The sequence below is a fragment of the Mustela putorius genome, unplaced genomic scaffold (genome assembly GCF_011764305.1).
Source record: "Mustela putorius furo isolate JIRA1106 unplaced genomic scaffold, ASM1176430v1.1 tig00003858_pilon_pilon_pilon, whole genome shotgun sequence".
NCBI classification, from domain to species: Eukaryota; Metazoa; Chordata; class Mammalia; order Carnivora; family Mustelidae; genus Mustela; species Mustela putorius.
This window is the reverse complement of record NW_025422010.1, coordinates 50,460,338-50,479,085: the sequence shown is the minus strand read 5'-3', so window position 1 is coordinate 50,479,085 and position 18,748 is coordinate 50,460,338. Positions and strand designations below refer to the sequence as shown.

Below are 18,748 nucleotides of genomic sequence, written 5' to 3'. Positions count from 1 at the left end.
ACTAAGGCCCGAGGGCTGGGAAACCAGAGGTTCTACTACTACCTTGTTAAAAAAAACCAAAGCTTACTGCCATAATGGCAACTTCCCAGTGTCCGACGGAAACCTGTGTTGATTTCAACACAGTAGAGCAAACATCATTTAACTTCCTAAGTCCTCTTAGAACAGCAGGAGGTGTCAGTGAGCTGAGCAGGGGGTGTCTGCCCCGACCCCAGGGGGCGTCCTGGCACCCTTGCTCCCATCGCTATCCATCGTCTCCTCCCTTCTCAGTGGGGATTTCTCACGTGGCCAGTGTCCACCAGCCACCTTCCATCTTGAGACTTCGAGGCCGTTGGGAGGTGGAAAAACGGTTGTCCAGCTCGTAAGAAATGTGTGTCCCAGGAGCACCCGAAAGCTCCCAGCAAGAGGTTTTTCCTGAAGATTGTTCGGGTGTCACAGTGCCCAGGCATCTGCTTGGACGCCGGCCCCGTGTGGATGTGCTCTCCATGGGGGGTCTGCAGCGGAGACCCCCAGAAAATGACCTTCAATCCCGCTTCAATTCCCACCACCCCTCCCGTGTGAGCACCGACAGCATCTAAGAGGCTCAAGGAGCTGCTGCTAACTAGCCACGATCAGACGGCGCCGGCCGGGGCACGGAGGGTTCACGCCGGGATGTCAGGCTTGAGGAAGGAATTAACGATCGGCTCAGCCACGGTGAGGCATCTTCCAAGTTCCCATTAACCAACCAACAGCAGACCCCAGAAAGATGATAAAATAATAAAGCTTTGGCCCAACATGTTGATATTCTGGTTTTAGTTAAAGGAATAAAAATCTTTTTCTTAAGAAAGGAGTTTATTAAAGGGCACAAGAAAATCATGTTGCTAGAAAGCGTCCTGTAAATTCTTTTGCTTTCACTTCACTGATTTCGACAGGATGAGGGCTATTGTTATGGCCACAACCTACTTTGGCAGAGAGAAAGGCTTAGGGGCGAGCTGCCCCCCCACCCCCCCCATCCCCTGGAGATCACTCCTGCTGCTCTTCCCCAGATCAGACTGGGGCTCCCATCAGACAAGCCGTGCAAGGGGGTGACGAGGCATAGGCTCACACTGAAAGGGAAAGCACCTGACACGGGCAAGGGCGATGGGGCGTGTACTGCACACAGTACATTACACTGAGAGCATTCAGTGAGTTAGCCGCCTGCTCCTGGGGCTGGCCAGGGGGCTGACAGCACGTCCTAGCCTCCATTTGCTGCAGAGAGAACTGAGCTTGCTCGAGGCCAAGAGAAGGGTAAGTGGCTTTTAGGGATTCTAAGCCCTTCCACCAGATTTGGACAGACTTCAAAGAAGGACAGAGACTGGCAAGTTTTCTCACCAAAAGAATGTCAATATCACACTGTTCCATGAAAGAGAACCTTTCTGTTACAACTGAACAGTGCATTTGAAAACACCATTGGTCTCCTTTCTACCCCTCTAACACTGCCACACGGACTGCTGCAGGCCCCAGCAGCATCGCCATCCCCGGGAGGGAGTTAGGAATGCGGAGTCTCTGACCCCATCCCGGGCCTCCTGAGTCAGAACCTGCCTTTAAGGGCAGCCAGGGGCTCCACATGGTCACTAAGGCTTGAGAGCACCCTCCTCCCACCCCAAGCCCTTTCTCTGGACTGGAATGCTCCTTCCCAGGATTTACCTGCCAGATTTCTGAACTCAGCTCCAGGTCCGCTCCTCAGAGGTCTTCCCTGGCCTCATGAAAAGCAAGGATTCTCTTAGGCTCTCTCTTAGCGGACCCTGTTTAATTCTACTTCAGGGCAATTGTCACCGCTGTGTGTTCCTCCCAGATGCTGCAAACTCCATCCAGGCTAGGACTTCATAGCCCAGCACCTCGGGTGGCAGAGGGGACAGAAGTGCCTGACAGACAGTCTCACGAAGGACTATTTTCTGTGCAGGACTGTATGTTGTGCGGTGTGACGCCCACAGTGCAGGTCCCTGGGGAACTACAGAGAGGGACGGGCCCCTCTCACCTTTCTGTACTTTTTATAAGTTTTCAGAGGAGAATCCACTGTTTTTCTAATTTATTAAGCATGAAGCACTTTTCAAAAAATTTATCTAACCCTCTCAAGATCCAACCTGCCACAAACACAAAGCAGATCATATCTTTCCTTTTGAAAAAGGTTTTAGGCTTTATTTACTGATCAGGTTGTAGTTTAATAAATAAGAAACCATTTATTTTTAGAGGCCTGTTCATTTCCCCCAGAAATGTTATTATGCGATGCAAAGAGTTTTAGTTTTGAAACTCAGACATTAGGACTACATCGTAGGGACCATGCAAGTCCCCAGCAGCAGGTCTGGAAGTGGCCCAGACCCCCGTGCTTGGCTTAGAATGACGACTAGGAGAGGCACACAGACGGAGGAGGTTCAAATCAGAGCCCACAAGAGAAAACAATCTTCACTGATGAATCATTTATTTGGACAAGACAAAAATGTCTCCACATTGTTTCCTTTTATACAGAAAGTGGAACATTTCAAATATATTAGGTTTTCTCTTTTTCAGCAGAATTCATTTCAGTCTGGTTGCAGGAACTTCTTCTCATTTTAGGATTCACGTTTTAGCAACACATAAGCACCCATTACAGCCAAAAGGGCATACTGTAAAGAAAACAGTGGGAAATTACTCCGAACTCCACAAATTAGTTTGGTCTATAAACGTATTCAGATGAAGTCTGCTCAGGGCTAGACTGAAAACAGAATCCAAAGATGACCTCTTCCCCCCATGTGTGGTTCTCCAAACTAGCTACTCAGTGCCACATTATGGTTTAAAACCCCCACATATACTGACGGACGAAGGATCAAGCACCCAATAAACCCAATAAATTCATCACTCATTCCTGTGTACGTTCCCTATTGTGTTTCAAGTGGTTTTTAAAAAATACAGGTACCATTTTTACTGAGCTTGAGAGAACATCATTACTGGGTTTATTGTACCACTTTTTTTGTATGTTTAAAGATTTCCGTGATAAAAAGCAACAAATACAGAGGTGGCATTTTAGAATACACTATGAACACAAAAGATGAAAGTAGCTATTTTAAATAACTGATTTAAGTGTTGATAATTTAAATGGTAATGTTAATTTTAGTTAACTACAAACATTCTGGAAAAAAAAAAACAAAAAACAAAAAACAAAAAAACAAAAACCACACCAGCAAAACACTTTAAACAGACTGCATCTTTACAGTGGCCCATGCAAAAGTTCCAATATATATACATTTTTAATGCAGACACACAAACACGTTCCTACCTTGAATTTTGGGTAGTCATTCATTATTATGGTGACCATACCAACATATGGTAAAAACCTAAATTGTAGGACGAAAAGCCAGAAATATGAAAATTGCTTGTGATATAATGGTGGCAGCATTTAAAAACACCCTAAATCAGCCTTAAGATGCAAATCTTCCTTGGGATTAGCCCTATTCGGGCTATAAGACTAACATTCATTCCTGCCTCAAAAGGCTCTCTTAATCAAAAGCATCACCATTAACAGCAGGACGATTTTTTAAGCAGGCACATGATTTCAACCAAAGATGCTGCCTGTCTTTGCCTGCTACATTCACCATAGCAGAATTAAAATAATTAGTTGAGCCACTTGTACACATGGAACTGACAATGGCCATCAAGCTAGTTTTTAATTTTTTTAGTGCAGAAGTCATATCCAGACAGCCTATATAAAGACGGCTGTCAGGGAAAGCTTTCAAAATACGTGGAGAATTAGTTTGTAACTGGAAGAACCATCATCATTGATATTTCACGGGGCTTTTCAGATGTAACAAACAGGCTTATTGAACACAGATGTGAGTCCCATAATTTATACCCACACATGATGATGACTGCAGACACAGAAGGTCTGGGGCATAAGCTAGCCAATGAGTCTGCTGACAAAATTCATGTCAAGATGCGATCAGTGGGGGGCGCCTGGGTGGCTCAGTGGGTTAAGCATCTGCCTTCAGCTGAAGTAATGAGCTCAGGGTCCTGAGATGGAGCCCCAAACTGGGCTCCGTGCTCAGCAGGGAGTCTGCTTCTCCCTCTGCCTTCCCTGCCCCATGCTTGTGCTCTCACTCTCTCTGTTAAATAAACAAATAAATAACATCTTAAAAAAAAAAAATGCAATCAGCGGACCCAAGCCTTACCTAGCTAAGGGGAAACCAGGTAAGGCATCCTGTACCCATCAGTCCTATGTAAATCAGCAGCCCCAACTTCTCCTTTATACAAAGCTTGTCCTCCAGATGTCTACAAAATAGAGGACTGAGCAGCTGGAAGTCTCTCTCTTCTCCCCACAGATATGCCAGCATTGCAACGGGAGGAAGGAGTTAGAAGGTCAGCAGAGGGAGAAATGGGGTAGGAAGAGGCCTCAAACCACAGTCTAGTTGATAAAGCTAAATCTTACAAAATGATAACTGGGTTCTCCAGCCTCAAACAGCTTGTGGGATTTAATGAAGATTTAAAAAAAAAAAAAAGGGCACCTCTAACAAGGGTTAAGCATAAGAAGGGGTCACCAGAAGAGGGGAAGAATTGTCTTTTTTGTTTTTTTTTAAATAAGAGCATACAGGCTCCTCTGCATCAGAGGTAGAATCGTTGGAACAATTATGCAAAGATGAATATGAAAAGTTTTATCACATAACTGTTTCTGGTAGAGAAAAAGAGGAAATAGTCTAACTGTCCACCAAAAGAAAACTGGTTAAGTTATGATTTTATGATTCTCAGTGGAACAACAGTAGGTAGCCACTTAAAAATACCTGGATGTAAAAAAAATAAATAAATAAAAATAAATACCTGGATGTAGATTTGACACAGAAATCTATTTCCAACTTCTTGTTGGGTGAAAACATAAAATAAAATTCTACTATGTAAAATTATATATGATATATGCACATATCTCTATAGGTACAGGGAATGTCTAGAATATTCCCTTGAGTGTTGAATAGTGATATCTCTGGGAGGGTTTCCTGTAATGCTATCTGAAACCACAAATAACTTATCTCTAGGTGAAGATTTCTTTCAAAAATAGAGTTAAACCAATGATACAGATAACACACTTCTATCCAGTTTTAGATTTTAGGTCCTTAGTTCTGAGCAGTATTTCCACAGTAAATGCAGTGTGGAGTACAAACTGGGCTACTTACAACTCTCCTGACATATAATATTTGTAACGAGTGATTCTATTATCCTATACACTTAGTTTCTTTTCTTTTTTGGGGGGGGGGGAGGAAGGGAGGGAAAGAGAGAAAGAGGCAGAGAATCCCAAGCAGGCTCCACAGTGAGAATCCCAGTGAAGGGCTCAATGTCACAATCCTGAGTCCATGACCTGAACTGAAACTAAGAGTTGGATGCTTAACCAACTGAGCCACGCGGGCGCCCTCTAGTTTCTCTGTTACTATCTTTCTGGTTTCTGAGTCTTTTTTTTTTTTTTTTTTTTAAGATTGTATTTATTTATTTGACAGAGAGCGATCACAAGTAGGCAGAGAGGCAGGCAGAGAGAGAGAGGAAGGGAAGCAGGCTCCCTGCTGAGTAGACAGCCCAATGCGGGGCTCGATCCCAGGACCGAGTCATGGGATCATGACCTGAGTCAAAGGCAGAAGCTTTAACCCACTGAGCCACCCCGGCGCCCCTAGTTTCTGAATCTTTATATTACTTCCATGTAAGTCAGTGCTCACCCTCTGGCCCTTCCCACCACATCCTTCTTCTCAAGCCAGTTCTGGCCCTCTTTGTACAAGCCTCTGTCGTCCACTTCATTATTGTCTCCTTTAGTCAGAAATTTGATGTCTCCATTATCTCTAGAAAGCAAAATAATGTCCTTTCACAAATGATTTTCAGCACGGCATCGCTAGGAAACAGTCTACCCGGCATGTCACAGTCAGATACAGGCATTCAGACGATGACTGGATCTTTCCTGGTCTAGGTGATTGCTTACAGCTGACTATCCAACTAACACAAGGGTCTACTGGCGATTCTGCAGACTCAAATTCCAAAATGCTCCTGTTACCCTGATAACCAAAAAGCAGGATCTGAGCACAAGGCTAATTCAAGTGCAAGCGCGCCCTCACCCTCCTCAAACTTCCTTCTCCTTGCCCAACGTAGAACGGTGGTGCATTACTTCCTTCAGCACTGAACAAAGTGGTATAAAATCTGGTTTGCAAAGAAACAGGATTCACAAATGGCATAAAATCAGCGTGGTAAAGAGACCCACGGGATTAATTTTAAACATTCTAAACCGGTGCTTACATAGCCTTGACACTAGAAACACAACATTACAGCATTACAGAGCTATAAAGGGGGTCTTCTTTCAATAAGACAAATGAAAAAAGGCACTAGTATAATTAGATAAAATATTAAAAGCCCACAAAGATTTGAAACCATGCCAAAAGAAGCAAGCTGATTTGCAGCTGCGGTTAGAAAGGAAATCAAGAAAATAAAACCCCAAGCAGTCACTCCCGCAACTCACACAAATTACAGAAAATCACCATTATTTCTTCAACTTTGAATAATTTCTCATCTGTAGAAATTATTTTTAAGTCAGCTGTCATGTTGCGTGACACGTTACATGTGTATTTCTTTATCAGTCAGTTAACAAGTGGACATCGAGTCCCACCATGCTGTACCAAGAGCACGACACAAACAGAACAGGCCCATTCTGATGTTTACAGCAGAACAAAGTGACGATTTTAAGTATCAACTTCTTTGGGGAAGCCCTGCAAGCAGTGAATGGGATGGGAACCTAATACTGGAAATGTACAAATAGTGAAGGTACGCGCGTGTGTACACACACACACACACACACACACACAATGAGAAACACTCTGTTATTTAAAAAACACAAATACACACATCTCAGTTTAATTCCATTAACTCAGGCAGGTAAAAATGCCACACTAGGCTGCATGAGGTGAATGAATAACCCAGTCCATAGAGGGTAACACATCATCATGTGACTGTACCCTCTCCTGGGAACTTAACACATTTGAGGTAGAAGTCATCGTTTCCAGTTCCCAAAACGTGTCTTTGGAAGCCACTACTGGCATTTAACAGAAAGCAAGAGCATTTGTCGGGGGGCAGGGGAGTGAAGCAGGACACGCAATGACTGAACCCTGGGCCGGGTCAGGGAAAGGGACGTGCCACCGTCCAGGGCTAAGGCTACCGCTGCAAATGCCACCTTGTCCGAAGTGACACGGAGAAACAGGCAGCTTTCTGCATTTCAGAAGCGTCCTCACATTGTCATAATCCTCAGCTGCGATGGGAGTGGATTTTCTCAGACTCCTTCAGATAACTGTTACGCTCTCGTACACGCCACCTCCCACTGTGCAGCCACTCAAGTTACTGGGTGCTTCCAGAAACACCTGTCCGTTCGGTTCTCATAATCGCCCTGTGAGTCACGGTGGGAAATGATAATGTTATCATGCCCTTGCAGACTGGGTAAAGTAGCGGGTCCAAAGTCACCCAATTAGTAAACGGCAGGACTGGGAGCGTAACCCAGAGCGTCTGCTACTTTCCAATCAACCATGAAAATTGGCTTCCGAAATTGAGTCACTAAATTCCACACCTGAAACTAATAACACACTGTATGTTGACTAACTGGAAAACTGGAATTTAAGTAAAAACTTGAGGAAGAAAAAATGGGGGAAAAAAAGTTTGATCAGTACTAAAGGAATGAATGAGTGAATGAATGAATGAATGAATGAATAAATCTGGCTACCAAAATTTACAAAACACCACCAAAAAGAAGTCAAACCACCTTACTTTTCATGAACTTTGATCACTCTGTGAACTATTGGAATGTCTCGTCCTTCGACTTTAAAAACCACGATTTCACCAGCTCTAATAGGGTCTTCCCGGAAGTTTGTCAGGAACAGAAGGTCGCCCCTATGAAAGGCCGGCTCCATACTGCCACTGGGAAGAAATGCAAAATCACAACCAATTAGCCTGGATTCACAGGGGGAACTTTCAATTCATGAAGAATACAAAAGTAAACATATTAGTGAACGTGTCAACCTCCATGAATCATCGGGCAGGTCTGGGAGCTATCAACCAAGCCACAGTGGTTCCCTTCTGACTGCTCACGATGATGACATCAAGCGAGAAAGGAAATGATTTCTCCTTAGATTAAGTATGAAAAGGAGAGCAGCAAGCCCCTCTTATACTTTGCATTATGTAGACAAAGAACCAGGTATAATGTGAACTCTTTGAGGTGAAAGCTGCCAATTTTTAGCCTCAAAAAAAAAAAAAAAAGTCTTACATCTATAAATACATTAGTATTTTCATTCTGAAGTGTAGACTTAGAAAGCTGGTTGATACTCTAGGGCAATTCTTGCGTTTCATGGTTCATCCTCAACACCTAAGAGGTGGGCAATCCCATTCAAGGAAGAGAAAGAAACAAATGAACGCCTTGAGAGAGTGATCTATCTGCAAACCAAGCTGAGGGTTGGGATAAAATTCAAACCCAACTCTTGGGACTCCAGCCCTCATCCTTCAGACCATATTCTACAGAAAACCGAATTTTAACAAATGTTGACTGCTTTAGATGTGGAGGTCAATAAATAATCCCACATGGTACTAGTTTAAACCCATGCCAAAAATCACCAATGGATTCAAAGTGAACTATAATCTAGTAGAAGCTGAAATTATTAAAACAGAATTCATTTTCCATATGCTCATGCTTTGCCTTAAAGCATGAGAAAATAAATAAGACCCAAAATATTGCAGTATAGGGGCTGTATGATCAAAAACCAGCAAGAAGTTTGTTGAGGGCAAGACTCAGGGAGGAAGAATCAGACTAGTGAGTGCTTTAAAGGAAAATGTGAGTTCGTAACGGGAGCAGCTCAGAAAGTTGGCCCTCCTGTCTGTCCCGCGTCTGGGCCACCTTAAACTTGTCAGCACACACGGATCAGCAAAGAGGAACATAGTAGAGACTGGCCTGTCACTAAGTACTTGCTGGTGTGTTTATTTTTAATTGAAACCAGTGACACTAAGTATCATAATAGATCTAGCATTCAAAAATAGGAAATCTGAATAAAACACATAGAGCTAGAAATATAAATGACTAGGAGGGAAAGAAAGCAAACAATTAAGAACCACAGCTAGAATAAGAACCTTCTGGATAAGTCTCAGGCAGAAGGGTATACAGTGTGTCGTCAAAAGTCATTATTGTGTCCCATGAGAAAAGTACTGCTTTGAAATTTTTCACTAATAACAACTTATGCTTGCTTTCCTCATGGGCCAGGGATTTCCCAAAGGTCAGTGTTCCCCAAGGTCGCATATCTCTCATGATGTCAACTGTTTATGTTGACAAACCAATGTGCTTTAGAACTATAAAGGATGCTTTAAAAAAAAAAAAAAAAAAGAAGTCTCTACAGACAGCAATGTTACAACAGTCTCTGTATATAAGTGTGTCTCAGTGACTTAAGGAAAACCAGAACACCTGGGATTTGGTTTTGGCTCTGTGGAAAGTACTGCAAGATGCGAGTGGCCTGGCCTTCATGGGCCTTGGGCTCTTTTTTATTTGTTAAGTGAGATGGCCCATCACAATCAGAGATTTTTTTTTTTTTAAGATTTCATTTATTTATTTGACAGAGAGAAAGATCACAAGTAGGCAGAGAGGCAGGCAGAGAGAGGGGGGAAGCAGGCTCCCCGCTGAGCAGAGAGCCCGATGTGGGACTCGATCCCAGGACCCTGAGATCATGACCTGAGCCGAAGGCAGTGGCCTAACCCACTGAGCCACCCAGGCACTCCTCAATCAGAGATTTTTAATTTCTTTGTTTTTTCTTTAAAATTTTATTTCTTTATTTCAGAGAGGGAGAGAGAACATGAGTGGGGTGAGGGGCAGAGGGAGAAGCAGACTCCCCGCTGAGCAGGGAGCCCAATGCAGGACTCCAACCCAGAACCCTGAGCTCATGACCCGAGCCGAAGGAAGACGGCTTAACTGACTGAGCCACCCAGGCACCCCAGAGGTGTTTAATTTCTTTAAAAAAAAAAAAAAAAAAGCCTTAAAATCCTTCCTTCAAATAAGGTCTCACCAGGATGCACCCCCATATACAATACATACAAATGGAGTCGCCATAACCAAAGCAAGGCTGAGGTGTCTAGAATCCACGCGCTTGATCCCTGTCTCCCTCCTAACCTAACCCCTGGATCCCAGGGCACCCCTAGAGCAGTAGGAACACCAGCGAATCAGAAACCCGTATGCTCTCCTGAGGCCCCTCAGCTTATGAAAGCCTAAAAAAAAGAAAAGCATGAAAAAAAGCATGAAAGAATAGGCCCCTTGGCCAGTCACGCGAGGGCAACCAGGTGAAGCCAGCGTCCTGGCTGAAGCCCCACAACACAGCAGAAGAGGCCGGTAGAGGGAAAGGAACCGGCTGGGGAGCGACAACGACGTGCTGGCCTCGGCTCCTGCACAGACCAGCGGTGACTCTGACCTGGTCACTGCTACCTATAAAACACACGGGCTCCATTCCCACCCACAGCAAGGCGCAATGGTCTGGGACACACTGGACAGGTAGCCTCTTGAACTACCTAAGGGCTCCCAAGTGTGATTTTTTAAATTTCAAATGGACTACGCTGTCCTCTTGCAGGACTGTACAGCTGTATATAGTTTACTAAAGTATTAGCTTTTCTAAAATGCACATCGTGCGCTCTAGAAGGGAGCAGCCACCTACAAGAGCACTGCGGGAGAAGCTTAAAACTGCCAGGCACACTCTGTGAGGCACTGCGGAGGGCCACCTTGCAGGCTGTCGGGGACAAAGAAAACCAAATCAGTTTTAAATCACAGTTTCAAACTACTGATGTTTAAAGTCAATTTGTACACACATAATCGCGTAGGATTGTTATTTCAGGTGCATTAGAGCATTAAAACACAAGAGCAAATACACTGTGTTAGTATGCACACGAAAAGAGCTCCGAAGTGTGCTGAGAAAGAGGAGGTGTTTTAACAAAGGGCAGAAGGAAATGAAAACAGTATCAATGAAGAACATTCTAATACTCCACCCAGTGAAAACACGGAGTGTTGGCTGTCACGCAGGCTTTCATTCAGGCAACGCTGCTCCTCTGTCACGGGGCAGAGCTCCACAGCAGCGCGACAGCAGCTAGACCGTGTGCGGAACCTACCTCAACACCACCACGATTGGGCTCTCGCTGCCAGTGAGGACAATCAAGCCTTTCCAGATCATGAGCGCAGAAGACACGATCATGGCAAAGTTTAAAACCTGGTAATAGAGCTGGAACGAGAAAGGCCAGACCCAAAGTGAAAACCAGTAAGAGGACAGGCCCGAACCCGAAGCTGGCGATGAGCCAGTTCACAAAAAAGCAAAACAAAACAAAAGGCTAAACTGTGATTTTAGGATATTAAACTAATTCACACAAACTCAAATAGTATTTCAACTTCCATCCATGGCATGAGCCATCCGTATATTGTCTCCCTTTCAATGAGCAATGAGAGAAAAACCCCAAAGCAATCCATGGAACCTACTTTGTTAAAGCCTAAATAAGATTCTACTCACCTGACTGGGATTTCCCAGACCCTTCAACCCTGAAGAGTCCCATTATTCAAGTTCTAGCCGGAGGGCCTCCTGCTCTGGAGAGTGCCCATCAGACCTGAGAGCCTGATGCACGCAGTGTGGTTTACCTAGAGCTGCTCCTTGGCTCCCTGGCCAAAGGGGCCTCAAAGGAGGCCTCACGGTCCTATAGTGCTTAGCAATGAGCTGTTCTGCGCTTAAGATTACATTTCAAAGTGAACAAAAAACTTTAAACACCTGGATATTTAAATGTTCCATAAATGTTTTAGGAAGTAAGAAGCAAACACTTTGTGGTTAAGAACACAGGCAGAAAGCCACACAAGATGGTATCGAGTTCCACGCTGGCCTCGCTCCTCCTTAGACCACGGAGTTAAGATCCACGGGGCTTGTCCCGCCAAAGCTCAAGGCTCTTCCTTGCTGACAGCGGCCAGCCATACCCAACCCCTGTGACTACAGAGGGGAAGCAACACGTGCCCACATCCCAACACCCTGTATCGGACTATCGCTGGATCGTTGGGCCAGATGTCTCCGGTCTTCCAAGGGGCTTTAGGGACAAAAGTCACTGTACCTGCTACTACTTGGAATGTAAGTCCCTCAGGGCATCTGCCCTTAGTGCCCTCCAGGATGGCTCCTCACTCTAGAACTTGCCTCAATCTTCTCACCCTTGTCCTGGGTGATCCGAAGAGCCATGCAGATGGCCTACCCAGCAGTCCGGTGTCTCAGTTCCTAGACATCCTCATCTCCAACGTCCTTCTCCCACCTGAACCAACCCCTCACAACAACAGACCTGGAACTGAAAGTGCTCCGTCCCGGTGTCTCTAACTCAACGATCCCCTCTACCTGCCCATGTACACCTGCTCTGCTGCCATATGTGCTCGCCTACATGGCAGGACTTTTGTCACCACCACCCCCCCCCATTTGTTCTACACATTCTACCTTCTGAACATTTCTGGAGTCTGTTCTGTTCTCTCTCCCACTGGCACCACTCTCATCCAAGCCAGCAGCAGAGCCCATGGGGACCAGTCTCCTGACGGCCACGCACACCTGTTCTGAGGCACTCTCCGCACTACGCTCTCCACGCACTCGCAAATGTGCCTCTGGCCATCTGATCATCTCTGTGCTCTGTTTCAATTGTCCCTCGATCGATTCCCTCCAACTGCAGCCTGCTGCTTTGAGGATGAATATGGTCTACGGCCCTGTCTGGTACATATCCCTCCTCCCTAGCTTCAGCCGGTGAAGCTCACAGCACTCCACAAAGTGGATGCCACAAAGTGGCATCTATCAGTGCTTCAGAGAGCACGTGCTCCTATCCACTCCGGATCTACACCTGGCTTTTTGCCCAGAGGCTCTCTCCCTTGACTCCTCAGCATACCTAATGCTCACTCATCTTAAGTCCTACTTTCAGCACCAAATCCCCAGGGAAGCCCTCCCTGACCCACTAAACTAGAAGTCAGCAAACTTTCTATTAAGGACCACATAATAAGTATTTTACATGCCACACAGTCTCTGTTGAAATCACTCAACCCTTTCATTGTAGTGAAAAGCAACTAAAGACAACATGTAAAAGAATTAGTAGGTCAGTGTTCCAATAAAACTTTATTTATTAAAACAGATGGTGGGGGGTGGTGCCTGGATGGCTCCGTTGGTTAAGTGTCTGACTCTTGATTTTTGCTCAGGAACGCGAGATTATCACATCAGGAACGTGAGACTGAGCCCTGCACTGGCCTCACGCTGGGCATGGAGCCTGGGAGAGATTTTCTTTCTCCCCTCTGTTCCTCCCCCAATCCCCTACTGGTGGGCTGGAATTTGCTATTCTCTGCTGTAGACCAGCCTGGGTCCTCCTGTTATATATTCTCACTGCATTCTGTACTTCTTTATACCATCTGTATAATAACTATCATAATTACACATATCATTTCTAATGTGTCTTTTACATTAGACTATATGTTCCACAAAGGCAAAGATCATTTTGGCCTTGTACCAAAATGCAGGTGTACCTCCAATATTCAATACAGGTCTGGCAAAAAGTAAGTACTCAATTCGTTGAATAAATAGTGAGAAAATAAACATTTTGTAATATATGGTGGGCACAAACAATTAGTAAGAAATACACTAAAATCCCCAAAACAACAAAAGAAGCAAAAGCTTAAAACTATTAATTTTCCAAAGAAATACAAGTGGTGAATAAACAGAGTGCTCAAACCCAATCCTGCCTCCGCCCTCTCCTCTTCTTTTTTATGCCTAGCAAATTTCAAGTTTGGGGGTATTTCTGTTTGTTTGTTTTTTTTAATGCTAATACTTGGTGCTGGCCCAGGATGCACTGCGGTGAGTAGGCAAATGGACAGTCATTCTGAGAGCCATCTGGTACTTGTAACACGAGGTTACTTTCAGTCCAGTAGTCCTGCTTTAGGAATTCAGTCTATAAGAAACGCAGGCAGGGAATCATGGTCCAATAATATGCGTTAGGGTCCTATTTCTAGTAACAGAGAAAAGGAAATAAGTGAGCAACAACAGAGAAATGATGGAGTAAAATAATGGCAGGTTACGGCACTATTTAAAACAGAAGTATAGGCTACAGAAGAAGCTCCACAAACTGCAAAACAGTTTGTAAAACAGACACAAGGAGTTGCCCTCAAGGTTAACAGAGGCCATCTCAGCATGGCGGAATTACGAGTGATTGAATTTTCTTCTTCTTCTTTTTTTTTTTAAGATTTTATTTATTTATTTGACAGAGATCACAAGTAGGCAGAGAGGCAGGCAAAGAAAGAGGGAGAAGCAGGCTCCCTGCCAAGCAGAGAGCCCAATGTGGGGCTCAATCCCAGGACCCTGGGATCATGACCTGAGCCGAAGCCAGAGGCTTAATCCACTGAGCCACCCAGGCGCCCCTGAATTTTCTTCTTTAAACTATTCTCTATTCTTTAAAATTTCTGTGATGGGCATGGATTAATTTCAAAGTCTGGGGAAAATAAATGTTTAAAGGAATTTGACAGAATATTAGATGGCCGTTAAAATAATTACTTTGAAGAGTGTGACAAAACAGAAACACACAGTCTGACGCGGCAGCGAGGTAGGAAAAGCAGAGCTCATATTGCTCCTGCTACACGTCTGTGAAATTATTCAGTCCAGGTTTATGGAGGAAACAACTGCAAGTAGGGACATAAAAATGAATTAAAATAACCATGAAAAGGTACGCCTGGGTGGCTCAGTTGGTTAAGCAACTGCCTTTGGGTCAGGTCATGATCTCAGGGTCCTAGGATCAAGTCCTGCCTTGTGTTCCCTGCTCAGCTAGAAGCCTGCTTCTCCCTCTGTCCCTCACCCCTGCTCATGCTCACTCTCTCTCTCCGGCTTTCTCTCTCTCTCCAATAAATAAATAAAAATTTTTTTAAAAACCGTGAAGATATTCTGATGTAATAATTGAAAAGATGGTAAATTTAATTCAAAATTAAAGTTACACACCATTAAAAAAAAACTTTTTGGCTACGGTGCCAATAGCAAATTATGAAATTATCACTAAGTACCCAGAAGACAAGGAAACTGGAGTGCCAAGTGGAGACTGTTAAAGCACTGGGCTATAATACATTACATTATTGCTTCCGAAGTAAAATTTGCCTTGGAAGGCACATAGGTCGAAAGTAGCTCACATTAGAAAACTTCTCCACCTGCCCTGCCTGATTTGAAGAACTTGATAAATAAATGTTGTTTCATTATGAATTACAGATCTGACTAGGAAAGCCCCAAGCCACAGTTTTATTTTATTTCATTTTTTAAAAAGATTGTATTTATTTATTTGACAGACAGAGATTACAAGTAGTCAGAGAGGCAGGCAGAGAGAGAGAGGAGGAAGCAGGCTCCCTGCTGAGCAGAAAGCCGGATGCAGGGCTCTATCCCAGGACCCTGGGATCATAACCTAAGCCGAAGGCAGAGGCTTTAACCCATTGAGCCACTCAGGCGCCCCCAAGCCACAGTTTTATGATTTTGGGTCCTGGGTCCTGGGATCGAGCCCCGCATCCGGCTCTCCGCTCAGCAGGGGGAGCCTGCTTCCTCCTCTCCCTCTGCCTCCCACTCTGCCTACTTGTGCTCTCTATCCCTCTGTCAAATAAATAAAAAAAAATATTTTTTAAAAAATAAAATAAAATAAAATTCTGGGATCCAGAAATATAATTTTGGTTGAACTACTGCCAAACTGACTGCGATGTAAGAAATACACCACCACGTTTCACTGGTGCCTTTTGTTTGTCCATCGTCACCTACCAACTTTCTAAGCTTGTTGATTCACAGCCAAAGCAAAAGTTCAGAAGCAGGCCCACACTCAGTCTTTGTCCACCAAAGATGCAAACAGCCAATGTCTGAGAGTTTCAAACAAACAGTTCAGACCCGATATTCTGGCCGACAAAGCAGCAGAAATGCCAGGAGCTGTCTGTCTTCCTTCCCCTCTTCCTCGCTGCAGAAACAAAGAGTCCCTGTTTTTGCATGTGGCTCTTGCCTTACTTTATAGCAAGCTGGGGCAGCAGAGAAAGGAGATCCCACTTCCAACCGGCAGAGCACGCATGCCTGACAAGGTGTCAGAGAATGCTATTTTGGAGGGAAAAAGAAAAAGAAACAAAAGGACAAAGCTTAAAAGGAAAGAAAAAAGTATCAGGAGGATGCAGATTTGAGCTTCCACATTTTAATCAGAAAACCAGCAAAACATAGACAATGCAATAGCTTCTGACAGGCCTTATCACCAAGAGTGGGAATATGCAAATCTTTCAAAAGGCAAACTAGTTTAGGAATTGAGACATTCATCAGAAGGCCTTCTCTGAGAGTCTGCAATTATAACCACCAGTAATTAGTACCAGTTTTAGAGACATTTTAAAAACCTAGCCAATTAAGTCTAGAGTTTTAAATAAAGCTCTATTTTCTGGAGGATTTTCTTGGGAACAGCATCAGTGCTCAGGGAATTTGCTGTTGGTTTTTCAAGCTGGTGATAATCACTGCCACAACTCATCTTAATCACAGAAACTCCTAACAGCTCATCAGCTGTGCACACCTAGAAACAACCAGACTCTAAATGACAGTTTAGACTTGGTGACTTGAGTCACCAAACTCTCCCACACTGCTGCGTTAGTATGAAATTCTATTTGGAAAACAAAACAAAACAAAACCCATATGTCCACAGGCATAAGTTGTGTTCTGCCATAGGCATCATCCCACTCCACAGTATAGCGGCAAAAATGACAGGATGTGTCAAAATCATAAGAATTTGCACCACTTTCTTTTTAAGTGTTTTTGTTTGTTTTAGAGAGAGGGAGAGCATGAGGGGGTGAAGAGAAGGGGAGAAGTAAAGGAAGAGGAAGAGAGAGAATCTTAAGCAGGCTCCACACCCATTGGGGAGCCCCATGCGGGGCTCCATCTGGGGACTCTGACCTGAGCCTAAATCAAGAATTGAACACTTAACCCACTGGGCCATCCAGGATGCCCTATACCATTTTCGAAGACAATCAAACTTACCAATAGGATGGTTCCATTTTTCTTAGCATAATTTATTGTTTAAATCAATAGAAGTATTAGGATCCGTTAGGATCTATCATGCCCTACAGGTCCCCTAAATTCTCTATCTAGAAGCTTAAGCCATCACATTTTTCCTGACTGAGCGGGCTTCCTTTCTAGTCCCTACTCACTCTTGCCTTATATTGAAGACTCAAAGCGATGCTGGCCAAGGAGCTGGCCAGGGAGCTGACCAAGGAGAGAGCAGGAAGGAAGTTTTCCTCTGAGGTCACAGAAGAGTGTGAAATCAACCCCAGGTGCCCAGAGACCCCCACGTTAACTGCTTCCTATTTCCAAGATGCAGCCAGATGACAGAATCTAAGGGACGCCTTCTGGGGCCCCCTGTAGAACACTGAATCAGTCCAACGACTGAGCACCCCCAGTGAGATCGCCAGGCACAAGGAGCTTTATGTAGTCCCGACGCGTGGTGGGGAGCACACTTCCCAGAATGGGAAGAAATCACTTTGAGAGGCACTACTGGACAGTGTCCACTGTCAGAAAGTGCCTTCCTTTCGCTTGCCTTCCGCCCCTTCCATCCGCAGGGCAGCCGTCCTCGGGGTGTCAGGCCTCCAGAGCCTCAGAGAGAAATCTATTTCCTCTTCCAGAAGCTGGCCCTTCAAACCCGTGCAGACAGCTGTCACTCACGACCGAGTCGCCTCTCCCGGCTTTCCCAACCACATGTGACATCCGTAGGACTAGTCTCCCGTCGTCTTCTTCCTGACCACCCTCCCCTCACTGCGCTCCTGTTAAGTGCAAGACAGCGCACACCCCTGCCCACACGTGGGTCTGCGCAGATTTGAACCCACGGCCTCGGAGAGCCGGTGGAGGAGCCTGGGGGCGCCGTCAGCCCCAGTCGCTGTCCTTGCCGGAGCCCTGCCCAGAAAGCCGCGACTCCCCGCCGTCGCAGCCCGTCTCGCTCCCGGCGCGCCCACCCCGCGGGCCTCCCTTACCTGGCGCTTGTTCATCTTCCTCAGGTCCCCGAAGATGTCCCAGCCGGACGCCGGGAGATGCGTCCCCACGGAGCCCGCGCGCACCATGGCGGGCTTTCCAAGGGCCGAGACGGCCCGCCGCTCCGGGTGTCACAGACAGCTGCGGAGCCCCGGCCAGCCCCGGCCCCCGCCTACCGGCCGCCTGTCCGTGCGGATCACGTGACCGGCAGCTCGCTCGGGCGTCTGGGAATGGTAGTCCTCTGCGAGTCTTGGGCACTGGTCCATCAGGAGGGAACTGGGAAGAAAACTACCACTCCCAGAATGCCGCGGGACGAGAGATTCGTCCAGTGAAGCCCCAGGGCTTCTAGGGAGGGCAGCGACGGGACTGAGGAGCCGTGTCCGACCCTTCCCAGGGAACTTGGGAGAGAGGGTGATCTTGCATAGCGCAGGGACTACTCGGGGAAGTGACTGTTCGAGAGGAACTGAATTCCTCTAGACTCTGGTCAGGCGCCAAGAGGACACCTAAAGCTTTGCTGCATTCACCTATCCGTGTATCTTAGCCATTGGATGACTGCGCCGAGAGGAGGCGGGGCCTCTACTCTGGCCGCCGGCGGGGCTGAATCTGGGAGGAGCCTAAAGAAGAACAAGGCTAGCGGACCGAGCTTAGAAGAGGCGGGATTTTTGAAGTCTCCGAGTTATACGCTCTGCAAGAAGTAGTACGATTTCTTTTTTTCAAGGTTACTCATTTACTTTTTTTTCTTTTAA

At 45.5% G+C, this 18,748-nt stretch overlaps 1 protein-coding gene across 2 annotated transcripts; it reads right to left on the bottom strand.

Annotated features, from left to right (window-relative positions):
- Positions 1-2,417: 2,417 nt before the first annotated feature.
- SEC11C (SEC11 homolog C, signal peptidase complex subunit) lies at positions 2,418-18,204 on the bottom strand. Of its 2 annotated transcripts, XM_004745573.3 has the most exons (6): positions 18,005-18,201; positions 11,122-11,231; positions 7,762-7,911; positions 5,682-5,801; positions 3,269-3,326; positions 2,418-2,618 (listed from the first exon to the last, which is right to left on the bottom strand). In XM_004745573.3, exons 1-6 carry the CDS (start codon positions 18,089-18,091, stop codon positions 2,565-2,567), a joined length of 579 nt encoding a protein of 192 aa, XP_004745630.1. In that variant the 5' UTR covers positions 18,092-18,201; the 3' UTR covers positions 2,418-2,564. The 2 variants fall into 2 exon arrangements, with proteins under 2 accessions (XP_004745630.1, XP_004745632.1); XM_004745575.3 differs by lacking the exon at positions 5,682-5,801 and having other exon boundaries at positions 18,005-18,204.
- Positions 18,205-18,748: the final 544 nt, after the last annotated feature.